At 32.9% G+C, this 18829-nt stretch overlaps 1 protein-coding gene across 4 annotated transcripts in view; it reads right to left on the reverse strand.

The window, feature by feature from the left end:
• ARB2A (ARB2 cotranscriptional regulator A) overlaps positions 1–18829 on the reverse strand; it is a 420212-nt gene that overhangs the window by 304418 nt on the left and 96965 nt on the right. For 2 of the 4 annotated variants that reach the window (XM_067731226.1, XM_067731227.1), the window contains 2 exons: positions 18672–18737; positions 13386–13577 (listed from right to left, as the gene is read on the reverse strand). The exons of 1 other annotated variant lie outside the window; for it this stretch is intronic. In XM_067731226.1, coding sequence (XP_067587327.1) covers positions 13386–13577; positions 18672–18737 — 258 coding nt within the window. The remainder of the gene's footprint in view (positions 1–13385; positions 13578–18671; positions 18738–18829) is intronic. One more of the 4 variants, XM_067731228.1, reaches the window with a different exon arrangement.

Consider the following 18829-nt stretch of genomic DNA (forward strand, 5'->3'; position numbering starts at 1 on the left):
TCGTGGAGGGAGAGAAAATGCCTGCAGCAGCAAGTGACCTACTACATACCTCGTTAAACAGGTTTGATGTTATAATTTGTTAATTTCTGGAGGAAAAAAGATAATTAACAATAGTTTAAGTTTGTTCTGATAGAAGTATTTAACTTCTATCTGTGTAAGTTTTTGATCACAAACAACACACACTGTTCAAGAAGGCAGTCCACTTCCAAACCATTATAATACTAAGTAAATGTGCAAGAAAAGCTCAATGAAAAGACATTTTCTTACTATCAGAAAATGCAAACTAAGAAGTACATTAAACTTTCCTTAAAGTTTTAAAATATTGTTGGCATTTGTTTCTCCAGATAAATGGTTTTTTTAAATATTTTGAAGACCAATTCATTGTAAGAAAAGGTAATTTTATTCAAATATGCAGCTCATGGTATGAATAAGCAAGTACTCATTTCCCAACAGAATTGACAAGTCTTTCAAATAATGGTTTATTTTTTTTCAAAAAATCAACACAGCAATTTGGAATTTCAACATACACAGATATTTGTATGTATGAAGGCATGTGTGTTTCTGTATATGATGTAATCATGAGTATGGTTCAAAACATACCTATTTTTAATAATAAATAAATTGATCCTTATTAAAGTAAGTTACTATTTAACAACCTATGTTCAAGCTGTACCATAACGAAATACATAAATGCATACGTATGTAGCTTCGTATCTTAAACTTTATCCTTTATTTATTTATTTTTATTTATTTATTTATTTTTTGCGTTATGCGGGCCTCTCACGGTTGTGGCCTCTCCCATTGAAGAGCACAGGCTCCGGACACGCAGGCTCAGCGGCCATGGCTCACGGGCCCAGCCGTTCCGCGGCATGTGGGATCTTCCCAGACCGGGGCACGAACCCGTGTCCCCTGCATTGGCAGGCGGACTCCCAACCACTGTGCCACCAGGGAAGCCCTATCCTTTATTTTTAACTAGATTTCCATTCTCTGTGTAATCATAAAGATAACTTAATAGAATTGTTTTAAATAGGCTTAAAGATAACTTAATAGAATTATTTTAAAAGCTTCAGTCACACTATTAAATATGGGAAAACTGAAAACAATAACAAAAGCAACTGTCTTCACTATCAAAAGGAAAAGCAAAGCTGAATTGCTTACTTAACAGTATTTCCCCTAACTTTTTAAATTAGTTTCTTTTGGATACACACTTACATGACTTAACATTATCACTGTATTACTGCACAAATAAAAGGTCAAAGGAGAGCTTCAAACAAACATTAATTTTCTCCAGTGATTATGAGAATATTTCATTCTGTAGTTTTAATAAAATAATAAATTGTGAAATAACTCATTTTCATTCAGAATTTAATTTAATGGCATTGTATGTTCATTATAGCTTAAACTCTAGGTAACAAAAAAATAATCGTTTGAGAAGCAAGAGGGAGGGGATATGGGTATATATGTAGATGTATAGCTGATTCACTTTGTGATAACAGCAGAAACTAACACACCATTGTAAAGCGATTATACTCCCATAAAGATGTTAAAAAAATAGTTTGCTATGCTATATCATTTCTATATGGCATTCATAACCTAAATTGACTTAAATCTTATGATCATATAAAAATCAAATGTGCATGACCCTGAAACTATATCAGTTTTTTGTTTTGTTTTCTTTTGTTGTTTAGCCACGCTGTGCAGCTTGCAGGATCTCAGTTCCCTGACCAGGGATTGAACCCAGGCCAGGGCAGTGAAAGCCCAGAATCCTCACCACTATGCCACCAGGGAACTCCCACTCCCATATATCAGTTTTTTGGGTTTTTTTTAAATTGTAGAATGTATACCTAACACAATACTATTGGTGCTTTTAATTTTTTATTACTACTACTTCAAGCCTTCTTCCATAGCCTTCAAGCTTCATGAGGTATACTCATCCTTGTATATCCATTTCATAAACAAGGTACAATCTCCTTTTCAATAAGGATTATAAACACAAAGCAACAACATAGGTCCTAAGATTGTTACATCTGATTGCATACTTGACAGTATGGAGTTACTGATTATATTTACATTTGGAGTAAACTGATAAAAGTTTATTTTAAAAGTTTAAATATAGAAGTACATGATTCTAAATATACAAAGTATGCAAAGATACTCCACCTAATTCTTACAACTGTAATTTTTAAGTGGTGATTTGTTTTATGTCCAGGAAAACAAAAAACTATATATCCTATGCTTTAAAAAAAAAAAAGAGTTAAAATACTAGCCTGTTACTATTCAGAATTACTACTGAAATCCAGCTTAATTTAGGAAGTTATATTACAAATAAAAAGCAGGTAGTTAATAGAGGTGTCTTTTCACATTAAATCTTTAACTCAATTAGGCATTAGTTAGAATTTCTAATATCATATTGAAATAGGCAATTTATCTAGGAATTAATATTTTTAAATATGCCTTTTATTTACATCATGTAAACAGTTGAAAAAAAAATCACCAACAAATAACATCACACATGAAATGCTACTGAACTAGTCCCCTGGAAACTAATAATTTTTTACCCTTAAATTTGCTTAACATTATTTTCTTTAAAATACTCTAGCGATTATTTAAATATAGTACATTCAGTTTAAAGCTTGGTGACTTAGACTAAAAGTGCAAACTATACTTTCACAAATTACCTACGTTTCATAAATTTCCTGCCTCGATTATTCCAAGTAAAAGTTTAGACTATTTCCTACTACTAAAGGGTGACATTTTCCATTTTAGTTCTCAAAATAAAATAACTTAGGGGACAAACTGATAAATACTGGAAGTAATTTTTTTAAATGATGTTCAAGATAAACAAAAGTATAAAGGCTAAAAACCAAAAGAAACCAAAAGTACAGTGAGAAACGCAAAGCTGACCTCTCTTTAATCTTTTCTTGTTAAACCTAGGGTACTCAAGAATTGTCAACTAATTAGTCCATTTTATTGATGACATTTTTCTCTAGGGAAGTTATTTTAGAAGTTTAACCCTGGAGCAAGTCATAGCTTCTCCAGTCTTTGAAAGTGTCCAGAGCATTGATTATAACTGCAGGAGGTGTTACCTTCTACCCCAGAGAATCTCACTCTGCACAATCTTACACACTCTCTCACTCCCAAAATAGCTTTGATTCAGCAATTCAAACTGCTTCCGCTGATATTAAAGGAAGAACCACAGAAAACGGATCAGCAGTTAAAATGAAATAGAAGTGGGGCGGGGTGGGGGGAATACAGATCATGGATATAGTAGCACAAAGCTCAAGAGTAAAGCAGATTTGAAAAAGACATCAGAGTGACTCAAAAGGGAACAACATGACAGAAATTAAACAAGATTTTTATGTTTGCCTTCTGTGCATTTAAACTCATCTCAGCCTCCACTGAAATTCTTATCATACATAAACCCCAAGGCTTTCAGCATACTGTCAAAACCACACCCTCTCTTTCTCTTTCTAAGTCTCCAGAGTCACTTCTTAGGTAGCCAAGAAAAAAGACAGAAGAATTCAAATATGCATGTAATTGAGAAACAGACCATTTTATAACCAAATTCTGATTATAAACAATATTTTTCATGTAAAAATGTACCTAATTGTTTTAAAATCCAGTATTTTTTCTCTTGCACTTAATGAAAAGGCCTAGGTCTACTTTAAAAGTTTTTTGAAGTCAGGAATAAACACAGGGTAGAGGACCAGAAATAAGACATGAGGGGCCTTGCAATATCTTTCTTGGGATGATGTCAGATTATCAAGGTGCTCTATGCTGTCATAGTTAGCTTTCCACTTGACTATAGAAAAAGCTTAAGTATATGCTTAATTAGTTAATTAGTTCAGTACTAGAGAACAATCTAGATTCAAAGAGCTATCATCACAGAATGGCTTATTCACATCTATCTCAGAAACAGTGACCAAAATTCAAGAAGGTAATTGGATTTTTAAAACCGAACGTCGTTTTTTTCCCCCTCAATTCACTCATGACAGGGCCAGAAGGTAATGATATATCTGCCATGATGCAATGAGCAGACCTGTCTTCTGTCAAGAGTTGAAATCATGAAGGAATAAGCTGTCGTTAACAACCTCTCTCCAAACACTAGAGCTGTCATTTCATTGTTTTCTTTTGCTGGCATGGGGGCTGGTGTGGTGGCCTCATATACCTTGTCAGTTCAGTAATGTGCTAAGCTGTTAACCTTTTCTGGAATTCTTGACTTGAGCAATCTTTTATGAAGACTATAATGTAAGAGCTTATATTTTCTTTGATTCCTTTATGTTTCTCTCAAAGTTTACTTTTAAAATTTGGAATTAGTGCTTTTGGTTTCAACCTATAGTTTAGTAGTCTATATTCCAAATAGAAAAAAAAAAGCATTTACTTTTAAAAGGTTTGAAATGTAAGTTATAGTGATCTAAATTCAGCAACTCTTTAAGGGGAAAAAAATCAATAATTATTTAAAGTTTCTTGTAGTTTTATAATCAAACATTTAAACTCTTTTAGAAATGGTTAAATGAATAACTATAATAGTATATTCATGAATATTTTCTTTAAAAAATTTTAATAATAAAATAATATCTTTTTAAAATTATAAAAGTAATAATTGCTCAAGGCAAAAAAAAAAAAAGAATTGAATAGGAAAATTGAAAATGAATGATAAAAGAAGAAACCTCATGGTTTCTTGCATAGACTTCCAGGAACATCAATGTACATCGATGTATCCATGTAGGTGTATGTATATACATGTAAGTGTACATTTTAACAAATAGTCTCATTCTTATGTTTTCAATGGAAAACTCTTAGACATCATTTCATATGAATGAACACATATACACACATATAACTCATTCTTCTTAATAATTACATAGTCTTCCATGATAAGAATATACCATCATTTAATAAATATTCCCCAAATTGGATATTTAGGTAGTTAGAAGTTTTCACGTTATTACAGACTGCTGTGATTAGCATCCTTGTACATATACTCTGTATACTTTGTTTACTGCTCTAGTGTAAATTCCTACAAATGGAATTTAGGGTCAAACATTAACACACATATTTAATTTGGGGTGATATAACCCAAACTGCCATCTTATTGCTTCAATTTACATTCTGACCAATATCTAAACTTGGTATTATCATACAATTTATTGTATGACAATTTACCAATTTATCTGCCAATCTTATATGTTGAAAACTGGCACCTTGTTTTAATAACCATTTCTTTAATTCCCAATACTCTGAATGACTATATTTTAAAGAAGCACAAAAGTCTATGAATCATTTCAACAAAAGTATATCTAAAAGGTCCAAGCAATTATCATGTTTTTGAGGTCTCTGAGAACTTAAACATGCATCCCCTGCGAAACTATATTCTACTTATAAACTGCTACATGGTACTGCTACTGTTAAAAATAAAAACTATGTCCTATATTGATACAGGACTTCTGACTACTATCTACTAACTGTCAATGCCCACTAGAACCCTCTTAAAATTTCCGTGTCACCAACTCTGTCAAATACTTATGTTAAAATAGCAAGATCGGGGCTTCCCTGGTGGTGCAGTGGTTAAAAATCTGCCTGCCAATGCAGGGGACATGGGTTCGAGACCTGGTCCGGGAAGATCCCACATGACGCAGAGCAACTAAGCCTGTGCACCACAACTACTGAGCCTGTGCTCTAGAGCCCCTGTGCCATAACTACTGAAGCCCACACGCCTAGAGCTCGTGCTCCGCAACAAGAGAAGTCACCGCAATGAGAAGCCTGCTCACTTCAACTAAGAGTAGCCCCCTCTCACTGCAACTAGAGAAAGCCCGCGCACAGCAACGAAGATGCAACAGAGACAAAAATAAATAAATAAAACAAATAAATTTAAAAAAAGAAATAGCAAGATCGTGCAGTACTTAGTTGGAAGACCAGGAACTGAAGGCAGTAGTTAGGAGGTGTTACCAAAAATTTATTACTCAAATCACTGGGAAAAATCATATCCTATTTTAGATAACCATCTATAATGGCTCCATGTACATCTGTGGAAAAAAATCCTAAAACTGTAATCAATCAGCTTAACAAATGTGTCTGTCAAAATGGGGGGAGGGAACCCAAAATGGAGTAAGAAAGGAGAAATCAAAAAGTCAACAGCCAGAATAGAAAAGCTAAGTTACTGCTTATTAAAAGGGAAGCAAATGATTTAAAAACTGAAAAGCTCTAAATCAGCTTTCAAAGTATGTGGTTCATATCAGTCAAGCAACAGTTTATGTAGTCTTCAATTTAGTCATCTTATAATCATAGTGATTTCTAAAAGAAAATCCTAAAATATTCTACTTTGACGAATATTGCTACGTAAGGACGTCATCTCCTGAGGTTTACAAAGCATTTTGTTATATAGAAAATTACTTTAATGTTATTTGTTTTAAAAAGATATGAGTTGCAGACTTCCCTGGTGGTGCAGTGGTTGAGAATCCGCCTGCCAAGGCGGGGGACACAGGTTTGAGCCCTAGTCCGGGAAGATCCCACATGCCGCGGAGCAATTAAGCCTGTGTACCACAACTACTGAGCCTGCGCTCTAGAGCCTGCAGACCACAACTACTGAGCCCTCGTGCCACAACTACTGAAGCCTGCGCACCTAGAGTCTGTGCTCCACAACAAGAGAAGCCACCGCAATGAGAAGCACATGCACCGCAACGAAGAGTATCTCCCGCTCGCCGCAACCAAAGGAAGCCCACGCGCAGCAACGAAGACCCAATGCAGCCAAAAATTAAATAAAAAAGGATATGAGTTGTAAAGGGACTACCTATCATTGGAATAACCACATAAAAAACGTAATTAAAATGCTATACTGAATTCTTTTGATTATCTCTACTCCTTCCACAAATCACACTAAAATATTAGTTTTAAAAAATATGGATGGTTTACTTTTCACTGTACACTTTCATATATTATTTGATTCTTGAACCATGTGAATATATTGCCATTTAAAAATTAAATAAAAATATATTTTATAGTAGGGGCGGTATTAACCCATCAGGACGAAACTAATGGGAAGACAGTAAGCTGATGGAATTTGTTTGGTATTACAGAGGAAATTCTAACTTAAGCTTCTGGAGATAAATAATAACTAGAAGCAAGCCAACCCACCCACAGAATTTCAGAGAAACTCAAAATTCGGGGTGCCAGTTTTCTTGGAAAGTAGAGGTAGGGCTTGAGTCTAAAAACAGAGGCAGTAGTTGTAAGTTCACATAAGATGCAGTTACCCATCCCCCCGAAGCCAAACAAACCAAAAAACCAAAACCTGAAAACCAAAACACGGGTCAAAATCTCACATTGCACAGCCAATCCTGTCAGAGATCAGTGGTTTTTCCATTAGAGAAATTTATCCAGAGAAGGACTAGAAGGACATCAGATCAGGAAAGGGGAAGAGAGAGACACAGAGCTCAAATCAGGTGTACTGTGCAGAAGTCTGCAAAATGAATAAAGAGAGAGCTCCATAACAAAATATGATGAAAGAACTTTAAAAATTCTACAGGGCTAAAAGAAAAAGTAGGTAACCTCCCAGAAACTAGAGCAAAAATAGATGGAAAATAAGAGAGAAAGTATAGTCAATTAGATAAGACAATTAGAGGCTCAGTCCAGAACTCCAAAACCAAATGAAAATTCCAGAAAAAGAGAAGATTAAAATTATCAAGAAATAACACAACAAAATATTCTCAGAATTGAGAATCATGAATGTGCAGTACAGAATGAAAGGAATCACCACATCCCCAACACAATGAATCAAAAAACCCACACCAAGAAACCTTCTCAAAAGCAGTATGATTCAATTTCTTAAAACCAGGGAGAAGGAAAAGCAGCTTCCGTGGAGGGAAACAAAAGGATTCAAGATCAGAATGGTACTGGACTTCTCAATTAAAACACTGCAAGTAAAACAACAATGAAACAAAACCTTCAAATTTCAGAATGAAAATGATATTCAGATTGGAATTCTATGACTAGATGAATTATGAAAATAAAGTGAGCAAGTAAAATAAAGGTATTTTTCATAAATACTAGGTTTCAAAAATTGATCTCGTATTCCCTCTTTGATGATTCCAACAAAATGAGAGCATATATCCAAAAAGCTACCGTCATTAGATCAAGGAAACAGGAGGTCAAACACCAGAGAGAATCTAAGTGGAGTCCCGGGAAGAGAGACAGGGAGGCAGGCTTAGAAAGTGACCAGTCAAGATTGGGACAGAAGTCCACAGAGTTCCAAAAGAGAGCTCTCCAGAAGAACATGAAACCGTAAGATTATCTGATAAATTTAACCATGTAAAAAATTAGAAAGGCCAATCAGAATTAACAACTATTACAAAGAAAACAGAAAACAGTTAGGAAATTATTAATTCTATGAAAATAAACTTGTAGCAGAAATGAGTAGCAACCACAGTACCTACTTGGTTCAGTCATAAGCAATATTAAAGTAGTAGTAATACTGTAAAGCTTGATTGCTGAATTAATCCAAAAACTGTGGGAATGGGAAAGAGATTCTTATGTGCCATAAAAGAAAGTGACTGATAAATCAAGAGACAGCACTATAATTAAAAAATGTTGATATAGAGAATATAATTAAAACCAAAAAGTATTGAGAGTTATTACATCTAGGGAACAGAACTAACAGCTGAGGAAGGATTAGGAAAGGATAACCTTTATTTTGATGTATGTCATTTGTTTTTACTTGATTTTTAAGATTATATGCTTGTATCCTCTGATGTTCTACAGTTTTATTTTAATAAGTTTTAAGTGTAGATTTATCTGTCTTGCTCAAGATATGCCATGCTTCTTCTACAAAGATTTGTGTCTATATTCTCATAAACACTCTACCACTAATATATTGCTTTTTCTCCCATTCTTTTCTATTGCTTTTCTGAAACATCTATTAGAGGATTATTAGATCTTATTCTATTCTCCATGACTTTTTATCTATTATAATTTTTTTCTCAGGTTTTCTCTGCTATATTCTATATACTGTATTCCCCAATTCTAACTTTTAATTTACTAACTCTCTTCAACGGTGCCTGATAGTTTTGCTTGACTTGACTTTTCTTTGTAATGAATCATTTCCTCAAATAATTTTTAGTTTCTGACTACAAATTCTTCTTCATTAGGGATTTACCCTGAATTGTAAAGTGTTGCTGTTGGCACTTTTATGTTTGTTTCCACTTGGTAACCCAGAAGTTTCATCAGTCCAAAGTCCATTTTTACATGAATTTACAGTGCTTGAGATTCCCACACTAAATAAGTTGTCTCAATTCAAACTGCAAATCTAAATCCACCTTTGGGTTAGGATCTGTGGCTTCTATATCTCAGGGGAGGCTGTTTATTTACCCCACCTGGCACCTCTGGCAAACTGACTTTTGCACCTCTAAAAACTAAAAAGGCAGAAGCTTCCAGGGTCTTAGTTTTAGATCCTGCCTCTCAGGCTCAAAGCTGTGCTGTGGACCCCTTGGGGCCTAGGTCTTATACCTCATCAAATATCACCTTCGGGCTGCCACACCCTCCAGGGATTTACCACTGGGGTTTTAAGTTCTTTCTTGTAGTCAGGAATTTAAAGATTCTTTTTCTATCTTTTGAACATAACTAGGTCTTTAATATTTTTGTTATTGCTATGTTTTATTCCATTATTTTTATGGGTGTTTAGTGGGAGGGACAAGTGACTGTTAATTAACTCAGTCCACCATGTTATAGAACCCAAATTGTATACATTACATTGATAAAAATAGCATTAATTTAAAAAACTTAGATATAACAGTATGAAAATTATATGCAAAGTAAGTAATTACGGAAATAGTAGAGTCTTCTGAATAATCCAACTATGAGAAATTAGAAAACAATGTAGGCTTAGTCAAGTTATCAGAATTCTCAAAAACTTATTAAAATTAAAAAAATTTAAGTCACATTGGATATGAATCACTTGTACTTTGAGAGTACTCTTTATAATTTAAACTTTTACTTCACTGATTTTATTATAAAACATTTTCTAGAACTTCTCATCCTCTGTCACACTAAATATAATTGCCATCAAGTCCCACCTTATGCATTACACCTAAAGCCTGAAAAGTATATATAAATTCTCAACCAATCCAAAAAGTATTACCTACGCCAGTGGTTCTCTTGTGGTGCCCAACGAGCAGCACTGGCATCACCTGAGATATTCTCAGATATGTAAATTCTCAGGCCCCAACCAGACTTTCTGAATTAAAACCTGGGATCTGAACAGGGCAATCTGTTTCAAGAAGTCCTCCACGTGATTCTGATGCATGGTAAAAATTTGACTTCATGGACCAGGGGCTTCCAAACTGCTCCCCATGAAACTTTTCGACAGTATATACATCTCAATCAGTCAAAGCCTGAATAGGGAGAGATCGGTGACATGTCTACGGTGCGAAATTTAAGGAGGCACTCACTCTCATGGTCCTACAAGGACTGCACATCATGAGAGTGACTGACCCCTTAAATTTTGTACCCCTGTACCACCCCTGCAATTAGTAATGAAACGAACTGTCACCTATTTTCCTTGCCCTTTTTATAGAGATCAACTAAAATGCCTGAAAAGATCAGAGAAGAAATAAGTATGAGAAAATCTCAAACTGCACAATCAGACACTGAATAATTAGTACTTGGCTATATGATATACTGTTTCTTACTCCAATTAATATATTATGCAATTAAGATTGTTAAGCACTGAAAATATTAGCTATGCCTCCTGAGCAGCACTGTGGGCATTTATCTGATATGTACTATTTCTCCAACAAGAAATCTTAATACATTTTTAATAATAAAGTTCTTAAGTATCTAAACTGCAGGGATTAGAGTATCTGTAGTTTTTAAACTGTCATCTATGGAGCCCCAGGGTCAGGGAATAAATCTCAGGTGCTGTTGTGAGAATGGTTCCAATCTTCACTTCAGCTTCAACCAAAGTGGCTCCACAGATTCAAACACAAGTTTTGTTTTTTTTACAAAACAGTCCAGTAGAGGCAGGGTTCTAGTGTTGGAAAAAAGTTTTAACCTTACCATGATATGACTCCTATTTTAGGACCTTTTATCTTATACTAAAAATCTGCAAGGAATATAGCATAAATATTATTAACAACACTGAGTAGAGATAATCTTGTCTGGCCTGAAAAATATCAGAATTTACTGCAGTTGTGATATGAAAATGGACAGACCATGGAAAACAGAGTAGTGGCTCCCAGCCCTTTGTAAACTATGGAAACATTTCTTTAAATACAATTTTAGAAAAAAGTCCAGAAAATAAAAACATGTAGGAGTAATCTGATTAAAAAGAATGAGACAACTTCTTTTTCCTTGTTAGTCTTCCTCTTCCTGCTTCCTAAAATACCATCCTTTCCCCCACCTGTCTCCGCACCCTCCAGCCACACACAAACACAGAGCAACCCTTGAAGAATTACCAGAGAAACACCATGAAAAAGTAAAACCAAAGTAATAAAATCACTTTATCTGAATTAAAAAGAGATATCCATTTTTAAATGTTCACCATGTAGAAAGTTACCAGAATAAAGTTCATAAAATTGAGAATAAAGTATATAAACTAAACTTTTCAAAGTACACAACATACACTAAATACTAAGGAACTTAGAAATCAGCTGCTTTATTTCAAGGAACCCTGAGCTGCTCTGACTGAGAAAAGCACAAAAATGGCAAGGCAATGAAATGCTGTTATCCCCCACTATTCCTACTTAAAAGGACAAAATGACTGACTATTCTAATGTTACTGATAAACCTCCTCCCTCTTGTTTAGGATCTCAACAGATAGTTTGTTCAAAGGTATTTGGGATGGCTTTCCCTATACTCTATACTCTATAGAGTATAGGTACTCTATACTCTATAGAGTATAGAGTACCTATAGAGTACAGGTACTCTATAGTATAGAGTACTCTATATAGAGTATAGGGGAGTATAGGTACTCCCCTATACTTCAAAAAACCCTGTACAACAATAAAATATTCTAGAATGGGAAAGGCTTAGTTGATCTAGTAGCACAGACAATATAATTTACATAAAGTATCTCACCAAGCACGTGTTTGTACAAACATCTGATTTTCTTTACTAAATTGTATGTTCAAATATTCACCAAATTGTGATCACATTTCACATGTAAAGTTCTTAAAATACATCAACAGCATCTGTTCTAACCACTAACTAATGTGCCAGAGAGTAAGTTCATTTCACTATTCATAACCTGAAATATGAAACAGTTTAAATAAATTTATTTTAGTTACTTAAATTCTACCAAAAAACACACTATCGAAGTTTGCAACGAATCAAAAGTAATGTCTTTGTGTTCTTTGCACATCCATGAAGACTGAAAAAAAAAAATACACAATTCACCTATGAAATTCTACTTGCAGCATTTTAAGGGCCTCAAAATCTATTAACAAAATATTCTTTAGGAGCTGGGCTGACCTTTACGCTTATCATTTCAGAGTTAAAGTAGGAAACATATCTTTGACCTTTGCAATCATAAGTGTATCAAGTAATATCTTTCCACTTTTAATTACAAAAATGTAATAATGTAGCTCTTATAAAGCATACGTGATAACTTTCCGTTATTATATTAACCTTTTATAAGTAAAGATGTCACTTTACCTTTATTTTTCTGAAGAAAATCTCTGCTTATATGTGAAAGAAAACCAACTTTGCAAAATTTAACTATTCATTGCAGAACTTAAGAATAAGACAGTAAAACAAGTCGCCAAATATTAAGATGTAACAAAGCTAGGTCAGAAAAAGAAATTTCACCACTACAGGAAAGAAAACCTTGAACACAATTTTAAAACACCAATTTCTAAAAAGTTGAAATTCAAGTAGGAAGAAAGTAATTCAGTAAATACTGCAATTTACCATTTTGTATGTCTTTGTCTTATTCATAAAGCATTACATTTGTGGGCTCTAAAGAGTCGTTTTTTAAGAATAAGATATTAATTTAAAGGTAGCAGAATTCCTTTAGTCTCTAACTTCACTAAATCACGTAGGCAGAGATTTACAAAAGCAGTCATGATTTTTTTCAGAAGTATTTTCAATAATATTGATAAGTATTTGATAATTTAACTGATATTTCATGTAATAAGAAACGAAAAAATTTAGAACTGAAAATACTCATTTCAAAGATTTTATCTAAATGTTCGTATACTTAAGATGCGTTTTTGCTCTTATTGTAAAGGCAAAATAATACAGAATAATCTTTCACTACAAATAAAATAAATAAGAACTATTTAAAGATAAGACTATGTTTAGGAAAGACTTTTTAAAAGACATGATAAAATAATTTATAACACATACTAAAACAGAGCTATAAAATGCCAAAAAAAAATAAAGGAAATTGCACTTACATCCATAGCTCTCTTAATAAAAGGTATCTGTGTGCCACTGTCCAGATCTTCATTTATAATAAGCCTTCTAGCCCACTGACCTGCCCTCACAACACCACTACCATGAATTAAAACCATCAGTTTCTGTGGATTTGTCAAAGCATCCTCACTCATAAAGATAAAACTCTTTGGTTCACTCTCAGAGGCATCTACCTGTAATTAAAAAAAATTAAACAATAAATAAATGTTTTCTGATCAGGTTTAGACACAAATGAGAAAACAACTAACGGTTACTATAAATTATAGAATGACTATTACAGAATTATAGAAGTAAAAAAACTTTAAAATAAAATTTTCATTAGAGATTGATAATTATATATAAGGTAGAGGAGCAAAAAAAGACATGATAGTAATTTAAACATATAAAAATATGAAAAAAGAATACTGGAAATATGTCTTTCTCCATTATTATTGTATATTTAATATTATATTATCATTATAAATAAGAATAACTAATTTTTAAGTGCTTCCTATGATCTAGATACTATGCTAAATGTTTAAAAAGTATTATTTCTGTTAAGGTTGCACTATTATTATATTCATTTATAGATGAAGAAGTTGAGGCCTAGAGAGTTTAAATAACTCGCCCAAGGTCACAGCTATTAAGCCTATAAGTTATAATAGAAATATGCTGCACCTAAAATAAAAAACAGAAAAACCCAGCTGGAGAATACACATATTGGAAAACCATATATTAGCAAGGAAAACTACTAAGCTTTTAACAACAGTAGGAGGGGGAACTATTTAAAAATTCAAACACCAACTGTTCTGTGTAAATGGACTTAGAAATTTCATTCAGAGTATGAACACAGGATTATATAACAATTATCTTATGAAGGAATATTATTTGTATACTTTGATAACCTTATTTTATGTACTAGCTATTTATGGTATGAAAAGTGAATATTCTTAGTCATTTTGATTACACTTAATAGTTAGGCTTATACTAGATGATGTATGATTTAGATTTGAAAGATTCAAAAGACTTTTAGAAAGGGATAACTTCCCAACCTCTTATTACATATGCCATGGCATGCACTGAGTGGTATTCCACATCAGCAGTGGCAAGTAACTAGGAATGGCAGCCTTTGTGCAACCAGGTCAGAGCCAAGTTAAAATCTTGACAGCTGGTAATAAACACCTCCTCAAATAGAGAAAGTCAACCCACATGCTGGGTAATGCAATAGCACTTCACTTCATCAACAATATAGATTAATAAAATTACCAAAATAAGAAAGAAAAAAACTCAATACCAAAAAATGCCTTGGATTCCAAATGTTCCCAGTCACTACTCCTGGGACACACAAAAAAAATTAAATTTCTCTGTTTCTAAAACAATCAGATTGGTGTCAGTAATGGATGCTTAGCCAGTTGTTTAAACAGGGCACAAAAGGTAATTATTTCAGCAAGAAGAGCACGGCCACAGGGCTCAAGAAAAAAATACCACCTTCTCAGTGAAGCCTTCTCTGACCACCCCATTTAAACACTTCCCCAAGAATTCCCTAGTCCCATTCTGTTTTATGTTCCTCCATAGCACATAACACAATCTAATATGCTTTTAATAATATTCTATTATTTACCATCTGCTCCCTCCACTAGAATGTAAGTCCAGGAAGGCATAGACCTTTGTTTGTCTCCAGCTACATTCCCAATGCCTAGAAGAAAGGCTGGCACATTGTAGGCACTCATTTATATAAGAATGAATGAACTTTTGGAATAAAGAATCTTATCAAGCATCACTAGTGAATTCCTTTAGATAAAAGGCATTTAACTAAATAATGCATCCTCTTAACTGCTTACAATACTTGCCTGGTTCAGAAAGCACAAATGGAAGATTAAATGAATGCATGACTACAAAGAATTTTAAAAGAACTATACAATGCTTAGAATTAAAATGGCATATCTGTATCTTTATTAGTAGTAATTAAATACGCAGTAAGAGAAGTATGAAGTATAACACTACCACATTAGCTTCACTTGTATGTGACGTCTAGAATAAACAAATTACTATGATGACAATGGATATGACTGAAGTCACAGAGGAAGAAAAGTGGATGGGAGACAGACGAAAGCCAACTCTGAGAAAAAAAACTCCCTTTTACCTAGGATTATATGAAAGCAGATGAATCATTCAGTTAAAATGGCTTAAAAAAAGAAAATGGTGATAAGAACAAAAGAAAAAATTAAAAAGCAAAGCTGTCAGTGAAAAATAAAAAAGAGGCTACAGAGGTTTCCAGTCATTCATTTACCAAAAAGTATGTCTAAATATGCACAAATAAAAGAGCCTCTTAAAGTCAGTGAGGCCTTAATGGATCCTGGAATGTATGGAAATGGACATCTGTTTATCTTAATGAAAAAACCCCTAGCTATAGACTTTCCAGCAGGTGCTGATCACTGTTTCTTTTTTCCATCATACTAAGTCCCCTGTTACCAAGCACCTGAGTCAATTTTTTAAGCAATGGAATGTTGGCACTTTAAATTCCACAGTAATCACTTTAAAACTGGAAAAGTACTTATTTTCTGAAGATAAACATGTGTTTTTTTATATCATACCACTGTTCAAGAATTTTTTAAGGGGCTACAAGTCAAGGTAGCCATGAACAAATGAATAAATGTTTTACTTGAACATCCAGATATGCTGACTTTGAAAATATCAGAATGTCAGAGTATTTAAGGAAAAAAAATAAAAATGAACAATGTAATGGTATTAATGATTAAGGAATAAGAACAGTATTTAAGCTGGTCATTGACATATTCATCTCAATATAATGCAGAACTGTGAGTCTGCAGCTGGTGGCTATAATTTACTCTGTGTAAAATTAGTGCTAATTTAAAATAGAAAAATATCTATATGAATAAAATAATTTTTCCTTCATTAACTTAAGTTTTGAAATGGTTGTTCCAAGGCCATTTATCTTCAAACAATGGTAATTTACTAAGATGAGCTTTCATTAAGGAATACACATAAAGGTCATTCCAGTGTACCACCTCAGGTTAGAGACAAATCAACCTCAAAGGCCAACTGGTCAGTGAGACTGCACCAAACAATTTTTAGCAATTAACAATTCACTTTGGGATACTTATGAAAATCACTAATTTTGATATTTATTTAAATATGATTGAATAAATTGAATGCAAATCTGTAGTCAAGCTAAATTCACGTATCCAGTATTCTACACAAGTGTGAGATACTAAAATGGAGAATATTTTGTACCTATTTCTGTGAGGTGGAAAGTAAACATGAGACATGATCATGATCTGTCAAATCATGGATTTCCACGAAGTGCTGTCATTTAAAAAAAAAAAGTTTTTCTTTCCTTGTTAAATATTTCAACTGTAACAATAAAACTTAGTTTATCATCAGGAAAAAAAAGTTTGGTGGTATTCCTGTAGTAAAAAAAAATGACTTTGAACAACAACAAAAAATACCCACTCTCACTGCTAGCTTTGGGATTTAAGAGAACTCAGGAGAAAACTAATACTTAGGGAAGAAAAATTCACAACTATATAAAATATGTGATGATAATCTAAGGAGAGATAAACTTCCTAAAATAAAAATTTTCTTGTTTCTTTAATGTTTATAAAATTAGGGAATCTTTACTAACCAAAAATGGACATGAAGGTTGTTATAGGTCTCATATAATGTAAAGCTCCCTCTGTGTAACTTTATAGTCTACATTTAAAAAAGAGGAAAATAATTGAAGTCCTTCTAAATCTAATCTCAGGCTTTCTATAAAGAAAATTAATGAAAGGCAATCATATAACATGAGAGATATGGCCAATTATCTTGTAATTTGTTCTAGAAATCTTAGGGAATTAAAGTGAGTTTAAAGGTTCCATGGAACTAGAAGTATTACAGAGTTAAAGGACTCAATATTAATTGTGCTGTAACAATGAATTAACCTAAGGCTTTTTAAATATCATTCTTCAGAAACTTCGAAAGAAACACAATTAACAAGAAAAGAAGACTGGACAAAGTGACAAAATTCTACCTTAACTTTCCAGAAGACAAAATTCAATATATAGTTTTAATAGAGTAAGACACTAGACCTAAAGTCAAAACTAAAAGAGATTTGAATCCAAAAAAGACTTTTATATTCACTCCCCAAAAGATACTAAAATCTTGGTCTTCACATAATTCAAAAGGAAGGAAAGGTTTCAAAAAAACAAGGGTTGGCTTAGTCATTACGTGGAATAACATTGAATATTTTATTCACTGCTATGCCACTAGCACTTGGAACAGTACCTGGTACCCTAAAATAAATATTTGTTGAATGAATGAATAAATGATTAACAATGTGACCTAGTACTTGAGATTGCCTATAGAAAATTAAATATAAAATAGATTTCTTTTTTAAAAAAATCAACCTATGGAATTAATTTGGGAGGATGGATAGCATTAAAAAATCCTCAAACCCTCCAATTCATAGTAGAATAACACTGCCCAAAGAACTTTAAAATTTCATGCAAAATTTCATGTAAACAAAATTATCAATATTCAAAGTTTTGTGCCTTAAATAAATTACTTTCATGAAGTCTTGGAGATTCATATAGATTGTAAAATCAGAGAGTTGTCAGGGACCTTAAAGATCATCTAGTCTACCATCATTACACACATAAGGTTACTATTTCTTCATTTAAACACTTAATATTTCATGTTTTCCATTAAAAACAAAAAAGTTCTCTTGAGAAGCTGAATCACAGAACAAATTTCAAACTTTTTCACTCTGAAATGGCAAAATGTGCAAAACTTCAAAAAAGTGTTCTACCAAAAAAGAGATGAGTAGTGTTATGAAACATGAAGCACCAGGAGTGAATCTGGGGATGTGCAGAGGAAATAACAGAGAAATAAAACATATAATTTAAAAAAAATCAAGAAATAATTAAAGCGATGGTGAATGTCTAACACAAGAAAAGGAACACTGGTTTACTTCAAATAAATACGTAAAAATAAATTATAGCAATGAAATGAGAAAAGGTAGAGGAAAGGGTAGTCCTTTTGTGTCATCATTTTCAAAAAAGACTGGAAAGCAGTTTTTCTTTACACTGAAGAATATTACTTTTTAAGAACTATTGTGCACAATGAGATGAGATATAATGACAGGAATTTAATATTATCTTTATCAATATCAAAACACTAGGATCTTAACATTTAAACTTATCACAGTTAACCTAAAACAAAAGTTTTCTTCTGAATTGAAAACTATTTTATTTGGAACTATAAATATTTTTAAAAATTGGACTTACTGGAATAGATATTTTTTTCAAATTACAGTCCTTTTCCAGGAGCTCATATACATACTTCGTGATGATCTAAGTAGGAAAGAAATAACATATTAAGATGCAATGTTGTCCATTATCAAAATTCACATAAATTATTAAAATTTATTGCTCTGAATATCTAT

The sequence above is a fragment of the Pseudorca crassidens genome, chromosome 3, assembly GCF_039906515.1.
Source record: "Pseudorca crassidens isolate mPseCra1 chromosome 3, mPseCra1.hap1, whole genome shotgun sequence".
Taxonomy (NCBI): domain Eukaryota; kingdom Metazoa; phylum Chordata; class Mammalia; order Artiodactyla; family Delphinidae; genus Pseudorca; species Pseudorca crassidens.